This window comes from Drosophila melanogaster, chromosome 3R (genome assembly GCF_000001215.4).
Source record: "Drosophila melanogaster chromosome 3R".
Taxonomy (NCBI): Eukaryota; Metazoa; Arthropoda; class Insecta; order Diptera; family Drosophilidae; genus Drosophila; species Drosophila melanogaster.
The window spans coordinates 11,797,106-11,814,482 of NT_033777.3; the positions used below are offsets into that span (position 1 = coordinate 11,797,106).

Sequence of the window (17,377 nt, forward strand, 5' to 3'; positions counted from 1 at the left end):
ATTTCCACTTAGCCTTAAATATTCATTAAACAATTTTGGGGAAATTATAATATAATTAATCTGTTGGAAAAATAGGAAACTTGTATACTACATTAATACTCCCCAGTATATAAATAAAAATCAAACGCAGCCTTCGTTGGTGACTTGATTTTCTTTTCAACTTAAATATAAATCACGATATTTTTCACATTATGAACTAACGAGATATAAATACATAATAACATTGATGACTAACTCGTGTAAGACGTAACTTAAGATAGATGTGTTTAGCTGATCTTTACAAACATATTACGTATACGTATCGTATTAACTATTATGATGGCCGATCATCTTGTTTCAAGCATGATTTCCGTTTTCTGTGTTACTTTTGTCCGCCGATGGACTTTGCTTAGATTCCTGTGGCGGCATGGTGAGCGATACAGTGCCCTTATCCGTGTGCTTTATGTGCTCCATTTCAATGTCCGAACAGTTCTCGGAATTGGATAGTGCCGAGTCCATGGAGGTGACGGTCATGTCCACGGCCTTATCACTAGAGTTCGTCGACAGCAGAGGTTTCTCCACCGCCGGCTTCTCATCCGCATCCTCATCCCGTGTGGGGGGCACGAAACTATTGCTATTAATGTCCTCGATGGCTTTTCGCAACTGTTTAATAAAACATGTGTTATTGTTATAATCATCAAGGATATCAAACAAGACTTACTTCTTTGAGTCCCACGACACCAACAAGTCTTCCGATTTTGGTGACATAGGCGTGGTTAATACCCACCATGGAAAACAACGAGTGAACCTTGAGTATGGAGGTGCGTTCCACCAGCTGAAATGGCGAGGGATCGATGTGGACATTGGCCTTCTGCAAATCGATGGGCTTCAACATTTCCTCGAGCTCCCATTGCTTCTGATCCTCCGGTGACATGTCAATAACACGTTCCCTGGGCTGTAAATCAATCAAATCGGTAGATATTATATCTTGATTGAAATAAGGGGTTATGTAATTAAAATATTCTAAACGTACCAATCGCACCGACTTCGGCTTTTGAATGCTCTTATTTGGGATTTACAAGATAGGAGAGAAAATGTGTATGTTAACTTTGAGAGTTAATGATTCATAATGCGTTGTAAGCTCGTTGACAATAGATATTAATCAAAAGTTTGCATCAGTTTTACATACCTCAGCCAGCGATTCTGGATTTGTTGTTTCATCCACATCCTCTATAGAGTAACCCAATACATTTTCTGGTTTTATTTTACATTTCGTTCGAGTGGGCGAACCATTTACTCCAACTTCGTTAGCAAACCTTATTTTCGAGCACCTCTTGGCCGTCTGAGGAGATCTATTTACATCTGCCACTTTATTTGCTTTGAATTTAATGCTCGGTGATTGCTTTGAACTATCTCCATTATTTGATAATGCTTTATCCGTGAAATCTTTCTCGGCAGGCTTTTTAAACATTAATCTTGAGATTACAAAATTATGTATAGATAGATATTTTAAACTGGCAATACTCTACTTCAATCTTCCACTGAAATTATTAAGTATTTCTTCTACTTCAAAAAGGCCCATAGTACTACTTCATGCGTGGATACTACCCTTATTTTATAATTTTACTTCGTTTTAAGGCTTACCATTTTATTTGATTCCGTTGAAATAGGGTTTACTTGCTTGCAGATATTAAAGTAAGTTAAACACACATATTCCGAGAAAATGAATGAAATGATATGATATGAATGTTGTTAGTGAGTAACTTACCAGCATAATTTGATCTGTTACAAAATCCCAATTACTTTGTGCAGGCTTGAAAAGAGAGATTTCCTCTTCCGGTTTACTCAGCAACTTAGATAACCCAAAACCCAATTTTTATGCGGTAAATAGAAAATATGCACCTACCAGCTGAACCTTTTTGGAAACACCGGGAGTGCTAGGAGTTCGCGGCACCTCCACCTCGTGGTTGCTTGCCGCCGGGGAGAGGGAACCCGTTTCCGGATCCGGCTGTACGTCCTGGAGCGTGGTGGACTTCTTAAATATGGCCTCGAAGGCTGAGCGAATGCGGAACTCGGAATTGCCGGTGATCGTGGTGTAGGGCGTGATGCTGGGACTGTGCCCCATGGGCTGCGCGTAGGTCTTCAGGTTGAAGGAGTTGGTCTTCTTCAAAATGGACTTCCTGGGCGCCAGCGAACCGTGCATTGTCTCCGCCCTTTTCTTGGGCGGCAGCATTTCGTCGTTGGCAATCTGGCGTAAACTGAGAATATCCGGAGCTGGAAGGACCTCGAATCGAGATGGTCGCCGCATCTTGAGCTCCACTTCCTGTTTCTTCTTCTCCTCCTCGAGGGCTCTTTCCTGAGCCTCCTTCTGCCACTTCTGGGCCACCTCCATTCGCTTCTCGCGTCCAATGTGCTTCTCGATCATTTTGATCAGCTCGTACCGCTGCACGGAACCCAGCAGGATCATGTTGTCCGGGCTGTCCACCAGTGGCAAGGATCTCAGCGTCTTGTTCAGCTTGAGGACTTCTTTGAGCTTCTGATACGAGATGCCGTGCCATATGTACTTTACATCCCGCACCATAAAGTCCTCGACGAATATGCTGTACATCCCGGAACTGGAGGGCAGCAGATCCGGCAGGTAGGGCAGCTTCTTAATCAATATAATACTGTCGTATATCGACGGTTGGAGCAGCGCCGCCACGGCATTGGCCACCAGCACAGCAATCATGACGGGTACCACGTGCGTAATCTGACCAGTCATCTCGAAAATGATCACCGCCACAGACACCGTGTGGGTCACGGAGCCAGAAAAGGCGGCCGCTCCGACGACGGCATAGCCTCCGGGCATGATGGGCGAGAGACGACCGCCATACCGGACGCCGTGGGGAAATGTCACCGCCATGAACTCGCCCACCAGACGACCAAAGCCAGCACCGATCTTGAAAACCGGAATGAACATGCCCGACGGAACTGGTATCGTGGATGCGATAATGGAGACCACAAACTGCAAAAAGGAAGATCAGCATCTGCAAAGGAATTCAACTGCAATCCTATACCGTAAAGAGGGTGTAGATGACAAGGTTGCCAAAGACGCTGGTGTAACTGGTCATCCAGTGGGTCACTACAGCCGCCTGCTCCACAGTAAGATCATCTCGTGACCACGTGAAATTGCTAAAAAGCTGTGTCACCTGCTCGTGGGTACTTAGTTCGCCGGCCAGGAACTGACCCGTGCCCAGTGGAAACGAGATGCTGGACACCAGCAGAGCCAGGAATCCCGGATACAAAAAGCGACTGAAAGATAGATACATATGTGAATTAAAGTATTGATACATTTTGAGAGCTTGGAAACTTACTTTTTCTGCAGGAACTTGTTCATCCGCTTGTTGGATCTCATGAAGAGGACATATCGCCGATGGACCCACACATATGATGCGCCACCCAAGCCGCACACAAGTCTAAAAAGGAAACATTAGTTATACTATATAACTGAACAGATCACCCACGTACCCAATCAAAGCAAAGACGAACAGCTCCTGAGGATCGAAGGGAAACTCGGTGGTGAAGTTCGTGAGGAACAGGGCGCGGACGGTGTCCGCGTTTTGGAACCAAACGGCCAGGAGCCGAAAGACAGTGGCGCCGCACACAGCCGCAAAGAATCCGCGCCAGTAGTTACGCACAGCGAAGTACGTGGTGGTGACCTCTATGCTGAAGAGCACACCTGCGAGAGGAGTGGGGTCCGAGGTCAAGAAACTCGAGAATGGTAAGGTATACTCTCGTATGTACTTACCACCGACTGGAGCGGCAAAACAGGCGCCCACACCGACAGCACAGGCTGCCGCCAACATTTCAGAGTTTCGCGACTCATTCTCATATATGCCTTGGAATGATGTGACAAGTTTACTTAATAATTGTGCTACAATACTTGCTATATGTACGAAAGGACCCTGGGTAAGTGCGGAGATACGAAAGCGGAAACGGAAACGAAAACGAAATTCGTATACATATAGATTTTCCAAATTGCACTTGCTTCGCCGCAGCGCTGTGCATGCAGTGTGAGATCAATTCTTATACTTACTTCCTTTCCTAATGGCATACCGCTGCCCAGAGTTGCCGTTAAACCAATTACCTTGGCCACTAGTGTCTTAAATGTGAGATACTCTTTCAATTGAACGCCGCGCAGTATGGTCTTCATTTCGGGTATACCAGAACCTAGACACAGTTTGGTTATGTAGATTTGCATTGATCATACTCGCAGTGGTTGTTAGTTAGTTGTTAGATTATACGTAACAATAAGATCTATAGTTAAGTGGTTAGTTTCTGAGGTGTGCTGATAGCAGAATTTCTGGGAGTGTTTTTTTTTTTTTTTTTGTGGTTCGAGTATATAACATATAGACACAATGGGTTCTCAGATTGGAGGTGCCAAGAGTGTTTGGAAGTGGGCAGCTGCCAGAGTGCAGTGGTACTATGAGTACTTATTGGTGCAATAAAAAAAAAGGTAAGATCGGAAAATGCCTAGAAGTTCATTGAGAGATACGTTTTGAAGTAGGAGTAGCGCCTATTTCATCCTGTACAAAGAATAATCAAAGATTCATTCGTTTCCTGGCCCTAATCATCATCAACCATAGAAGTAAAGTAAGTAAGCACAAAATTCATACAATTTCTACAATTTTGGAAAACCGACGGCAGCTTTAATGGAAGAGTGCGGCAATTTACGGCCATTATTAAATGATTCACTCAAGCAGGCTACTTCTAAAACATACTCAATAAATATCCCACTACTACACATTAGTTATACTAAGGAAGAGACTGTTATTAGATGAGAAAATATGATATGATGTGTGAGATGTATGATATTGCGGACGCTTACCTATACTTTGCGGTGCGATGAGATGGACAAAGCCGGCTGAGAACAATATCAAACAGACCGGCAGTGAGACCCATGCGATGTACTGAACAAAAGGCTGTGACGTCAGATCGCGATACAGCCAAATTCGCGCTGGGGGGAAATAGATATACATATGGGGAAAAAGAAAAATATATACTAAAGGCGAGCTGCAAAATCGATTATCGAATAGCCGTACTTACCGTTTGTACATATGGATATGCCCTTGTCCATGATGAACGAGAGCAGGGCCATAATGATGCCCAGTAGGGCCAGGAATACCCAATCCTCGCCCAGTCGGGCCACCGTGTGCCTCCAGATCCATGATGATACCCGCTTCGCCCGGGTCGAATGTTTGCCCAGCAGTTCCTGTAAATATTTCCCAGCACTGCTGCTTTATAAACTGATACGTTCGGTCGGATATCAAAGGAAATTACGGTCTACTCGAAGACTCTACACAATTCATTCAAATCTACTTAGCCAAATAGCTGTGCGCATACCTTGAATATTTCGTTTTCTCATTTAGTTGGCATTTTAGTAAATCACAAGAGCATTTATAACATTGTATTTCACGGGTAAATTATAAGTTATTAGTTCAGCGTTCATTTTAAGTTTACCTTATTCCTTTGCTTATCTTCCTGCTTTCGTCGCTTTTCGAGTATTTTGAGCTTTCTGGCTTCATCCTTGGCAAATTCTCCTAGATCTTTGGTATAGCGACCATACATCTGCGGAAAGAAATGGCTAGTTATTCGGGTCCTGAGCTTTTATGAATATTGTAAAGGTCATAATGTATGTTTTTCTAATTATAACAACGTGTAATGCATATTTTCAAAACCAAACAAAGAAGCTTTCTGTGCTACCTGCGTTGAAAACAAACAATTACAATCGCCTTGAGCATTCTAGACAAATGGCTAGCGAAAAAGAACTGATGACAGAATAGGAAGTGCACAGACAATTGCACTCAGAGAAAAAATTGAACTTGAAAAACGAAAATATTGAAGTAAAATACAACAAATAAGAAATAATTGTGTCCTCTTTTCATTCATAGTGTTTTCAAGAGTTGCGATTAACACACAATTTATTTATTTATATATATTTTTTCGGAACGGATTACACGTTAAAAGTGTAATTTTAAAGTAAATAGGTATTTTTCGTCTAAGAATTTTAAAAACTCTGAGACAGCTGCAACTTTTTGTCTAAAAAGTCTGGCACATACATTTACATACGTCATTATTTGGTTCATGAAAATATCTGAGAAAGTGAAAATCAAGATTATTTTCGGCATAAGTGAAATGGTATGAATTCCGCCGCCGAATCTGATTTATTTGCGAATTGAAGGGCAAGACTCAGGGTGATTTTCTTTGGGTGTATGCTATGAGGGTCAATGCAAGAGGTACGTCGCTGCAGACGTTGAAAACAAAATAAATAACTGAATAAATACTGTGTAATAATGTGCGGATTTAATGCGCTATCAAGATTCTCTTTTAGCAATTTTTGCAGACAACTAGGCCTTAATAAAATCTTAATTTATTTAAATTTAGCTTTTTATGATTTTCCCATCGCCAATTAAGTTCACTTGGTTACTTTCGCTTATTTTCCACTTCACTTTTGGAATGGGAACCGTGTCATGGATTATTTTCGATATGATGGAACTACTTCAGGGTTATTTTTTTCCAGTGCTTAAAAGGGTTGACGATGGCCGTTGGTCCAACGCGGATGAAATGGGCAGGTGGCTCGTAGGCCACTCACATAGTAGAACGCCTCGATCTCGATCTCGATCTGGTTCTTATCATCGCCGGGCGGATCGATCTCGATGCTCTGCTTGCGTTGCTGCTCCTTCTGCTTGGCAATGACCTCATCCCAGCGCTGGCGGACAGGCGTGGAGGCGGAGGATGCGGCTGTGGACTTCTGCGAGCGCTCCTCCTTGCGCTGGTAGTCCTCGCGATTGATCAGCAGCTCCGGCTCGAAGGCGTATTCGCGAATGTACTCATCCTGGTGCGAGTGGCTGTTGTTAAACATGAAGCAAGCGATGCACACGAACAATGTCCCGTACTCAAAATCACGATCAGATTCGAAATAGGAATCGGAATCGGAATCGGAATCGCGCACTCAGAATCGTAATCAAATTTTAATCAAAATTCACAGTGAGCACTGCAGTCGCACGGATCTGGGTGGCGGCCTTTGACATGCCCGCGGCTGTTGGCCAAATATTTGTGTCGCATCTTGTTTGGCAATTATTTTTAGGTTTTCGGTTATCTCGCGGATGCAGTGCAAGTTTTTGACTCGACTCGATTCGATTCGAATTGAATTGAGTCCCACTGCCAGACGTAATTAGAGGTGGACGCCACTGCCCTTGAGTCCCCGTCTAGGAAACACGGGTATTCTAAAATGCATTGCCATTTATTTTTAACATTTCTACACTGGGTCGTGGTCGGTTTACGGCTTTGCCGTATTCGAATAAATTTGATTTATCGCTGCGATTCGATCGGAAAATGCACACAAAACACCTCAGTATTTGCCCATATATTTTGCAAATTATTGGCACTTTTTAATGATTTTCATTATCTATTGATTTTTCCTTTTTTGATTTACCGACCGAGCCACCGAGCGTTCTTGTTTTGACCCAAACTTTTTTGAAACTAAACTGACTTGTCGAGCTTTCGGCGCTCTTTGTGTGGAAAATTATTGAAATTTCTTTTGGCTAGACGCTGCGGCAGGGTAGCACGCTGTGCCGATATTAAAAAATGGCCAGAAATAAAATGAAAAACTGGCCGAGCGATGTGTAAACAAAATATGAATCTTAGCATTGTTTTCCAAATCCGCTCGTTTGGCAATCAAAGCCAAATTCTTTGGTATTTCGAAATGGTTCATAAACTTAATTGCACGATATGGGATTATCAATTTAAGATGTGCTCATGAAATGAACTACACGTGTGTGATTTAAGTGCTCGGGAGTTTTCAATTCGAGTAATGGGTATACGAAAGTATTCAAATCTCACCTACGACTTCCCGATACGGTCACTCTTTTTCGCCACCCTACTACCTTTAGCAATGGAATCTTTGTTGCTTTCTTTTTTTTTTTTAAATATAATAAACACTTTTCGTTATAATCGGATTAAAAATAGCTAATGTTTTTGCCTGTTTTGTCATTTGTACACTGTTTTTGCATTGCTTTTACAAAGGCCCAGATGCGAATAGAAGTGGGGAAAATCGCCAGTGGCAACTGGCAGGAAAAGCGGCGAGCGAAAGCTTGGAAAACCATTCAGAAATCTAAAAAGTTTTTGTTTTGATCGATGGTTTCACGGCAGATGTACGAAACGGGCGTGACGAAAAATGCTTAAATAAATAAAGCAGACTTTTCAACATTGTTAAATTTGCAATAATAAACAATGCGAACGTATCGATTGATTGGATATCTTATAAGGTGGCAGTGATTTTTCCATTTTTAATCTAGTGATTGTTTTACAATATTTGAGATATTGTATTTGAGCTTGTATAATTTCATAGATGTAATTCAAATATTTTACTACTGCCTCTACGTGAGCAATGGAAAAAATTTCGACGCTCTTTGCGTCATCAAAAAGGGGTAATAATAATAAGAAAGTCGGATAATCAGACAAATTGGCATTATAATCACGGCTATTCGCAGACGTACCTATATTTATATCTTTATACATACACCTGCGGCTAAAAATTGCGAAAAAATTATAATTTTTAAGGAGGTTCTTTTGTAATACTCCAAACCAGACATGGAATATAATATTTCTTCATAATTTGAAAATTCGATGCTAGCAAAGGCTTTAAGCAATAAGCAAAAATTATCAAAAAGTTATATAATTGGAATGAAAAGGTATTTGTTCTCAGAACTTTTTTTTATAACAAAGTAAAACTTATGTTTTACCCAAACTACTATTCTGTTGACCATATGTGTATGAACTTGGCTAACACACAGCGAATGCAAGTGGGACAGATATACAGATAAGAACTTTATGACGTGCGTTATCAAACAAAGAATTAGATTTCCGTAACAGTAGCTATTGTATTACAAATCGCCAGTTGTGCTTACAAGAGTATCGATGTATCCGATGGGATCATCATCGTCCGAGGAGTCCGAATCCCGAGCATTTTCAGCTGGCGGCGGGCACGGATAGAAGGCGTGCGACTTGATCTTCGGATGCCGCTGCACGTGACGCAGTTCCTCCTCCATGGACATAGCACTGTTCCGCCGCTTGCGCAACTGGCAAATGAACTTCTCGAAGTCCGCCCACTCCGAGTCCACCAACTCGACGTTCTCCTCGCCAAACTCTTCATCGTGAATGATTCGCTCGACTTTCTGATTACTCCGATCGCGATTGCGATCGCGTTGCCGATCGCCGAAATAAACCATACTGTGCTGTTGTCAGTTCAAATGGGTTTTTAATGGGTTTATAGCAGTTGAACGCAATCGATGGCGCACTACTCGTATCAAAGATGGGATCGATACGGTTTCGTCACATCCATGGCACAGATATTTTTGCTCATTTCCCGTATTTGAAATCCGTTTGCGAATTCAATTCCCGACTGCATGTGAGTCGAGCAGTGTCTAAAGTCAAACTGAATAGTGTCATGAAGATAGAACGCTCCAGTCCCGCTTAAATTCAAGATTCCATTAAATTTAGTACACAGACACCGACGCACTCGTCTGCTCTTTCAGCAGTCTCAAGTTTGCGGATACTTGTACATATAGTTCCCACATTTGTATGTAGTATATCCATCCACTGACTCTCGAGCGGTCAAAGTTTGCGTGTAAACATCAATAGAATTTCATAAATTTAATAATCTGTGGACGGGTCCAACGGCAAAAAAGTGAAAATGCCAAGCGCTTGGATGACACGAAGTGCGGTGCACAGTGGGCATGGTCTTATTGTCTAGGTCAATCATAGGTTCCATCGAGGATTGCCATTGAAAATTGTTTTTAAATATGTAGATATTCCATTGCTATTGCCAATTATGCACTGAAAAGTAATAATCCTCACTATTTTCTTTCTAGAAAATAATGACTGATGCTCATTAGTCACTCCAGCTTTCTTGCAAGATATTGGCATGGCTCGACCCACTGTGACGGATCACTTAAGCCGCATAAATTGCGATTACTTGCTTTAATAGTCTCAATGTGTAGGCTAGGCATTGGGTCACATGTCTTCAAGAATCCGTTGGATTTATCACATTTAAGTATTAAAGTGTACCGGCTCTTCTGGCCCGTATTGTCTTAGTCAATCTACAACTTCTACCCCTAATTTGCGATAATGATAATGGCAACCCTAAATAGGTATAGATTGTTGGTCTGCGCGTAAATCGAGTACTCAGACCATAATCTTGAACTTTAATGACTTTCGGGAAATTGCTATAGGAATAGGAATTTAAGAGAAACCTATTAAAAACAAGAGAGAATGCTATGGTCGAGGTACTATCAGATGGGTATCTGACTGTCACTGTCACTGTCACTGTCACTGTCTGTCACTCAGCTGGAAAAGTGAAAGATTTCAACATTTTCTGTAATATCGGTGGAAAATGAAAAAAATATTAAAATTAATAAATGGGGACGTGGGAACATGTTACATGTTTATGGTTCTAGAATCTGTATACTTAATCTCAAACTTTTAGCTTTTATAGTTTCGGAGATCTCGACGTTCGTACGAACGGAAAAAACAGACGGGTAGGGCCAGATCGATACGGCTATTGATCCTGATCAAGAGTATATATACTAGGTCTATGGTCGGAAACGTTTTCATCTTAAGAAGTCTAGTATACCCTTTTAAATTACGAGTAACGGGTATAAAGAGACTGAAAGCTTATCTTTTGTCGCGAGCTGTTAGATATCAGCGCACTGCTTGACCCATTAAGCAGTGCGGCATTTTGTGTCTGTTAATTTATAAGTAGTTCTCATAGTTGTATTTGTATGATTGTATCTTAATATCTTATATTATTGTTTATATTTACATAATTCATCTCATCACATAGTCCGATTCAAATTTGTTTTAGTTGAACATTTTGAATTGACATAATGGGTCTTGAAAGATATTTACCATAAATTCAAACATTCCGAATCAAGGAAACCATCTGTCACAACGCATATAATTAACTTTAGTATAATAATTATTCCCTAAGTTTGTCTTTTGTGTTTCATGGCGCAAAAACAGTTGCAGAGATATTTGTCCGAATGAAATGATAATTTACGTACTTTTTTGTGAAACGCCATTTTCGAACTCATATGAAAGAAATTAGCAAGCTTGCGATAAAACAAAGTGATCTTGGCTAAAACCGTGTGGCGACTGGAGAGCCAGCATCTCAGATGGTGCTAGAAACACCTTTCGAGCCGCAAAATCCGCGATAAGGGTCCAAATAGCAACAACACCTGAGGCGCGGTTAGAAATTATTCAGGATGGGGGACAGAAGCAGCCGAACGAAATTAAAAATTGAACAAAATCTTTAAGTAAATATCGTGCTTAGCTTCTGGGTGCATGTGACCGTAAATTTCTTATATCCATGGCAAAAAGATAAAGAGTTAGGGCCAAAGTGTAAATAACTGGCTATAAAGAAATATAAATTTGGCTTAGTAACTTTATGACCATAGCAAGAAAGTATATCTCTATGACCTATTAAAGCATCATCTATAGAGCTAGCACCAAAGTAATGGACATTTTTTTATGGGAAATTCTGAAACGGTCAAATAATATTAAGTGATTAGTGATAACGATTCGATTTTGATGGATGGTTTAATATTGCGCCGATAAGAGCCCGTCAAATCCAAGTGGATAATGCCTTCTTTGAGGCAGTCATTAATTGCCATTAAATAAAAAGTTACCACCTAGACTAGTAGTAGTAACTAATTGCATGTTTGAGTCAGTAGTTCTAAATTACAGCTGACAAGAGAAACGATCCCATAGTTAAGCGTCTTCTACGGTTTCAATATACAATATAATGGAGTACATTCTCTACATTCATTTTTGCACAAGGTGTTAATTGCCGTGTCTGAACAAATTTTTAATGATTTGGTTTGCGTTGGATATATCTGGAGTATAGAAAAAACCAAATCAATACACAATCTGGTTGAGAATAGATTTGAGAAGTCAAGGTGAAGCTTTTGTCTGGCCCGTGGGAGTTTTGGAACTTCTCAACAAAATGCTTGCAAATTATCCTACAGCTTAATATCATTATCATCTCATTGCTATGTTGAGCAACATGTGTCACCGCACATGACAAAAATTAATCAAGAAAAAAGCGAAGCAAATAAAGTTAAAACAAGCAAATAGTCACATGTTAATCACATGAGCGGAAAAAGTAAAACAAGAAACATGTGTGTAAAGGCGTATCGAACTTAATTATACCCTCGCGAAAAATCTCTTGGCGTATGAGAAATACGTTCTTTAAAGCAATATATTACTTTTTATAAACATTAATTAGATTATTTTAATTAAAAACGAGCAATCCCCTTATATAAACAACACCATCTAATACAAGGTCGGAATTGCCAAATCTAAGCGCCATATCGACGTGTTTATGTAAATAAAAATACAGTAGACGGCAATTTATTATCAACTCGGGATTTCCAGCCAAGCAATTACGATAAAAAAAAAAACAATTAATAACAAACAAACTGGGTCGTCGTAGGCGTTCTAATGCAAACACAATTGTGGGCCTTAAATAGATAAATGGATTTTCCTATTAGCACGGGTATTTACGGCTTTCTTATTAATCGAATCGTTTAATTTTTGGTCAACATTTGTTTGGCTTTTTTACCCCACTTAATAGATTAGCATTTGGCTCTACTTTTGGTATATAATAAACTTTATGCTCATGAATCCGATTGACATTGTAAAACAATCAATCAATTCTCGATCAATAAAATGTTTATGATAACAGGTAAATTTTCACGCCATCCCCCATAAAACTTTATGGACTCAATTTATGGCTTCCGAAGCTAGAGAAATGAATAGTCGAAGGGAAATTATTACATTTTAAATTTCTTTGTGCTAAGACTTGTCGTTGAAAGTGCCTTTAATCACTTTGTAATAAAACAATATATAGAACTTAATGTGTCTAACCGCAAGCAACAGACGTGAATTTAAAACCGCGATACTATATAAAATGATGAATGTCTATGTAGTGATATTAAGTGAATGTGACATCCATCTCAGGTAAAATTAGCTAGTTATAAAATCTCAGGTAATGACATTTGAATCTCTATACGATGGTTTCTGCTGTACATGAGGTTTCGATTACAAAATTGTTAATAAACTATATGGTGAGCCTTAAAATATGACTTTATTCATATTATTGAATAGTTGCATGAGCATCAAAACAATGCAGTGGTTTTAAGGCTAATCGAATATGATTAGAACCTGGTACTTTACTCACCAGCGTGTGGGTGTAGCCAAGGCCGCCCTCCTCCTCGTCGCCGTCGGACAGGGTGCTCCTGTCATGGTGGTGGCCCAGCGAGGAGGCGTTGGAGTAGGTGCGCAGGGGCAGCAGACGGGCAGCAGTCTGCGGCGAAGGAGCGATGAGCAGCTGGCCGCCGTTCCTGGTCGCTTTCATCTTGGGACGGCAGTGGTGTGCGACTCGGAAGTGAAATATCTCGACGATGACAGATGACAATGCAAGTGGCGCAGTAAAGGAATTGCATTCGTCAGACTTATGAAAGCAAATTCCTTAGGCTCATTTGTGCATTAAATTCAATTAGCTGCAGCACCACGTCGTGGTCACAAGACCGACTTCCCTTCAATGGCCACTGGCCAGTGGCGTGGAGTTGATCCGCCGATGTGGCTGCGGCCAAAGATTTCTTATGAATATGCTGCTGCCGATGCACTGCGATTGTGACTTCAGATGGGAAAATGCTGCTGCTGTTGTTGCTGCTGCCGTTACTGATACTGAATCCGAATCCGATTCGGAATTTTCTGTTATCTGTGAGATCACTTTTTACTTTTGTCTACTCCGTTGGCCGAATCCGACTGGCGATAAGACAGTGCTCATGCGTACATTTCAAGTGGCACACTTAAGTGTGTGAAGGCTTAATTAACACCGGCAAAACGCAAAGCAATGGCCCAGACGAAAGGCAAATCGGGAACATGTATTACTCTTTAATTATCTCCTTATCAAAGTGGGTGTCACCAAGGCGGAACGGGACGGCGATCTGCAACGAATAAATCGATATATACATATGTATGTATGTAGGTATAAAACGTAAGCAAACTCAACTAATGAATTGCGAGTTGTATAGGCTAATGAATTTAGCATGAGAGGGAAGCTTGTTTGCCGACAACCCAAACACAAGCATCTCAACTGATAAGTGGCGCGAAATGGGCAAAATAATAACAGGTGTATACCAGGGTAGTGAGCAGGTGAACAACAATAGCGGTAATTCAAAGCGGCACGACATAGCACTGATTGAACATACTTATGATAGATAATAATAGTAGAGCTTCTATTCCAAATAGTTTAAAGCTGGCTATTAACAACACTTAATCGAAGCGATAGATAAATAAAATGTATTTTTGTGCTTCAAATTTGAATGTTTTGATTCGTGTGTACTATACTATAGACCCCACTATATAGCCTTATCATCGGGGCAGCCTGACATCAAATACTAGAGCAATGTGCAGGCAGGAGTCGCCATTCTACCGTAAAGTGGATTATGGCGGAATAATTTATGATGGCTTTATTTTCTTTAAATGCCAAGCAAACCCGTGAGCAAACTTTTAAAATTCCAAGATTTATTACATTATTTTAATCTTTTGTCACTATTATGGCGCCTATTTTGGCAAATTTATGAGCTTGCGAATTCCTTGAGTGCCTCGAATGATAGTCCTAGTGCAATCTGAATTGCACTTTAAAGCTACCAAATCAAGTCGGATGCGGATTTATCAGGCTAAGGCACAGATTTTTGCTCTCACTTATTGAACGAAAAACATTCAAATAACTTCACATATATATTTGATTTTTTATTGGTCTGCTAAAAACCAGATGATATTCATGACGAATTTAAATGGTTTCCAAATTATTTAATAGCTTCGTGACGCTTAGACTGGACTTATGCGTTAGTCAACCAATTAGAGCAATTAATATGGTTTGAAATTCCAGTGGAACACTTTCGAGAGGAAGTGATTCGCGCACACTTTTTTCTTATTGAATTCGCAAATAGTTTAAAAAACGCTCCACATAGCTGAAATACTTTTGTAATGGCAAATCTGAGTCAGGCCATTACGGCACGGACATGGCAAAAGCACTCGAAAAAATGTATAAACATGAGTGCACACACATATTTGCTCGAACAGATAAGAATAAACCTTATAGACTGGATGGGGAAGACAAATCTCGTTGAAAGCGGTATAGAGGACAGCGACCCAGATTGCCAGCACAAGTTTTGGAATACTGTTTAATGGGATTTTAAGCCAGACCCTTAAAACTAATCCCAGCAGAATTGCCACTTAGTAGTACAAACACTTAAGATACAAGTAAATGCAGGGATCACTTGTTGCTGTGGGAGCTAAATATATTTTAGGGCAAAACATTCCTCCAAGAGGAGGCACAAAGCTTGCCAAAAATATACTAAGCAAATTATTTTTGCAAACACAACAACAAAGGCCAGGCAATCCAGCAAACAACAGCATTTGTTGTAGACCATTTTTACTATATAATTATACTTTTTTGTCCACCTTATATCACCGAAATATTCCGCGATTGGGGGAACTACAAGCGAATGTATCTGACAGTTTCGGTTGTAAATATTTGCATGCATATATATCTTTGCTGTAGTATCACGGCCTTATGTACGTACTCGTTATAAAATCAATTAAAAGCGACGCAAAGATGCAAAACAGAAACGTCACGAATGCGAACGAGAATAATGAGAACACAGACACCGCCTTTCCCGCTCCACCCGTTCCACCTGCTCCACCTGCTCACACCTGTGGCGCGTGTTTCGGCCGCCTTCAGCAGCGCTTCTTATTGTTGTTACAGTGGGCCATTCGAGGTGGAAGTGGCTTCACATACCAAGTGGAAGACCTGGGATTGATTGCACTCACTTCGCATGGATGTTTGCCCGCTGGCGTCCAACGTCGTCTACTCGGAACCGAATCGTGTATCACAGCGCGGCAATTAGCATGGTCCGTCCGTCGGACCTGATCGAATCGAATCGGATCGGAATAATATATGGTATTGGAGAATTATTGGAGAGCAGCTACCGATGTCAACGCGACCGCTTCGCGCTCTGGCATTGACTGGCGTCGTCGTCGCAGTCGTCGTCGTAGCCGCCGTAACTGTAGCTGCTCATTTTCGCTGAATAGGTGGTGTTGGATTGGAGCCACTGCTTATCACCAGCGGTCGCGGTCGGTCTCGGCCAAGATTAATGACGTCCATATAGTTACAGAGTATATTCATATTCATTCGCCAGCTAGCGTCGATCAGCTGACTGATTGGATAGAGCATACAGTATATAGCATATATAGATAATCCGAGCCCTAACGATTTACCCACTTTGGAAGCAAGATTTGCCTTCAGTTGGGCAGGCAATATCATATCAAAAAGAGAGTGGAAATGTGGAAGATAGTTGCGATTTCGATTTGAAACGCTTATCTTAAACTAGCTCTTTATGGGCTGAAATAAAAATCTGAACGAGTGAGTCTCCGGATTTGACATTCGTCGCGTTTATGAATGGGATTTGTTGAGTGTTATTCTAAATCTTAGCATTCCTTGAACTTAGCGCACCCCCATTAAGTAGCGATTAAGCTAAGTTAAAACTATTTTTCAAAACTATTTTATGTTTTTTTGTACACAATAATATAGGTCACATGGTCTGACTAGATATTTAAATTTATTGATAAATTCAATGATTCGGCATTTTCCCAACCAATCCAGTTGAAAGACTTGGGAGAAACCGCGAATCAGGGGAGTTTTTTATTTGTGAATATAAAAACTAGTCTGACTTGTTATTCTTTTTCCGTGTAATCCGAAAATGCTACTTGTATTAGACCGGCAATTCTACGCTTGTTGCGTAAAATTGAATTTGACTCGCAATAAACAAATCAACGAACATGGCTGATTCATTAGCACCTGTTAAGTAGACAGACTACGGGAGGGTGAAAATTATAGCAGAAATGTATGAAAATAATCGCCAGCATTTCAAGCAGTAAGTTATGAATAGAAGCGATAAAATACAACAAAGTCAGTCAATATTGTTTGCGAATGCTCTCAGATGATTAATTTTTAAAGGCCCTCTGTAGCAATTATTTAAGCCGGCAAAAAATGGGCTCATTTTTGTTCGCAAAATTACCCAATTATAGACAAATTGTTTTATTTGCTTGTCGAATTGACAGAGTTTTTGCTGGCGACACGCGCATCAAGGCCTATCAAATAGATACAAGTGATTAGCATGATATCATTCCTGTATCTCGAATAAGAAAAGCCGTAATTAAGTAAACACTTATCGCAAAAAGAAAAGCTGTGCCTGCAGCGCCTGTCAAAAAAAAAAAAAACTGAAGT

At 40.5% G+C, this 17,377-nt stretch overlaps 1 protein-coding gene across 7 annotated transcripts, besides 1 other annotated feature; it reads right to left on the reverse strand.

Moving 5' to 3' along the window:
- Positions 1 to 138: 138 nt before the first annotated feature.
- Positions 139 to 16,102, reverse strand: ClC-a (Chloride channel-a). 7 transcript variants are annotated; one of them, NM_001170121.1, is made up of 17 exons: positions 15,890 to 16,102; positions 13,259 to 14,030; positions 5,479 to 5,586; positions 5,065 to 5,230; positions 4,847 to 4,975; positions 4,055 to 4,188; positions 3,767 to 3,923; positions 3,487 to 3,697; positions 3,333 to 3,434; positions 3,036 to 3,270; positions 1,886 to 2,983; positions 1,748 to 1,792; positions 1,624 to 1,659; positions 1,169 to 1,438; positions 1,013 to 1,042; positions 701 to 934; positions 139 to 642 (listed from the first exon to the last, which is right to left on the reverse strand). In NM_001170121.1, exons 2-17 carry the CDS (start codon positions 13,433 to 13,435, stop codon positions 337 to 339), a joined length of 3,438 nt encoding a protein of 1,145 aa, NP_001163592.1. In that variant the 5' UTR covers positions 13,436 to 14,030; positions 15,890 to 16,102; the 3' UTR covers positions 139 to 336. The 7 variants fall into 7 exon arrangements, with proteins under 7 accessions (NP_001163592.1, NP_788639.1, NP_731635.2 ...); NM_176462.2 differs by lacking the exons at positions 13,259 to 14,030; positions 15,890 to 16,102 and adding an exon at positions 8,928 to 9,462; NM_169432.3 differs by lacking the exons at positions 13,259 to 14,030; positions 15,890 to 16,102 and adding an exon at positions 6,611 to 7,504.
- Positions 10,478 to 10,678: a mobile genetic element.
- Positions 16,103 to 17,377: the final 1,275 nt, after the last annotated feature.

Bases quoted from the DNA above. Each gene is read 5' to 3' on its own strand.
- ClC-a (NM_176462.2), bottom strand. From the start codon at position 9,248: ATGGTTTATTTCGGCGATCGGCAACGCGATCGCAATCGCGATCGGAGT. The intron at 1,043-1,168 runs GTATGTAAAACT...ATCCCAAATAAG, and splicing joins ATCCAGAATCGCTGGCTGAG to AGCATTCAAAAGCCGAAGTC. The intron at 643-700 runs GTAAGTCTTGTT...TTTATTAAACAG, and splicing joins GTGTCGTGGGACTCAAAGAA to TTGCGAAAAGCCATCGAGGA.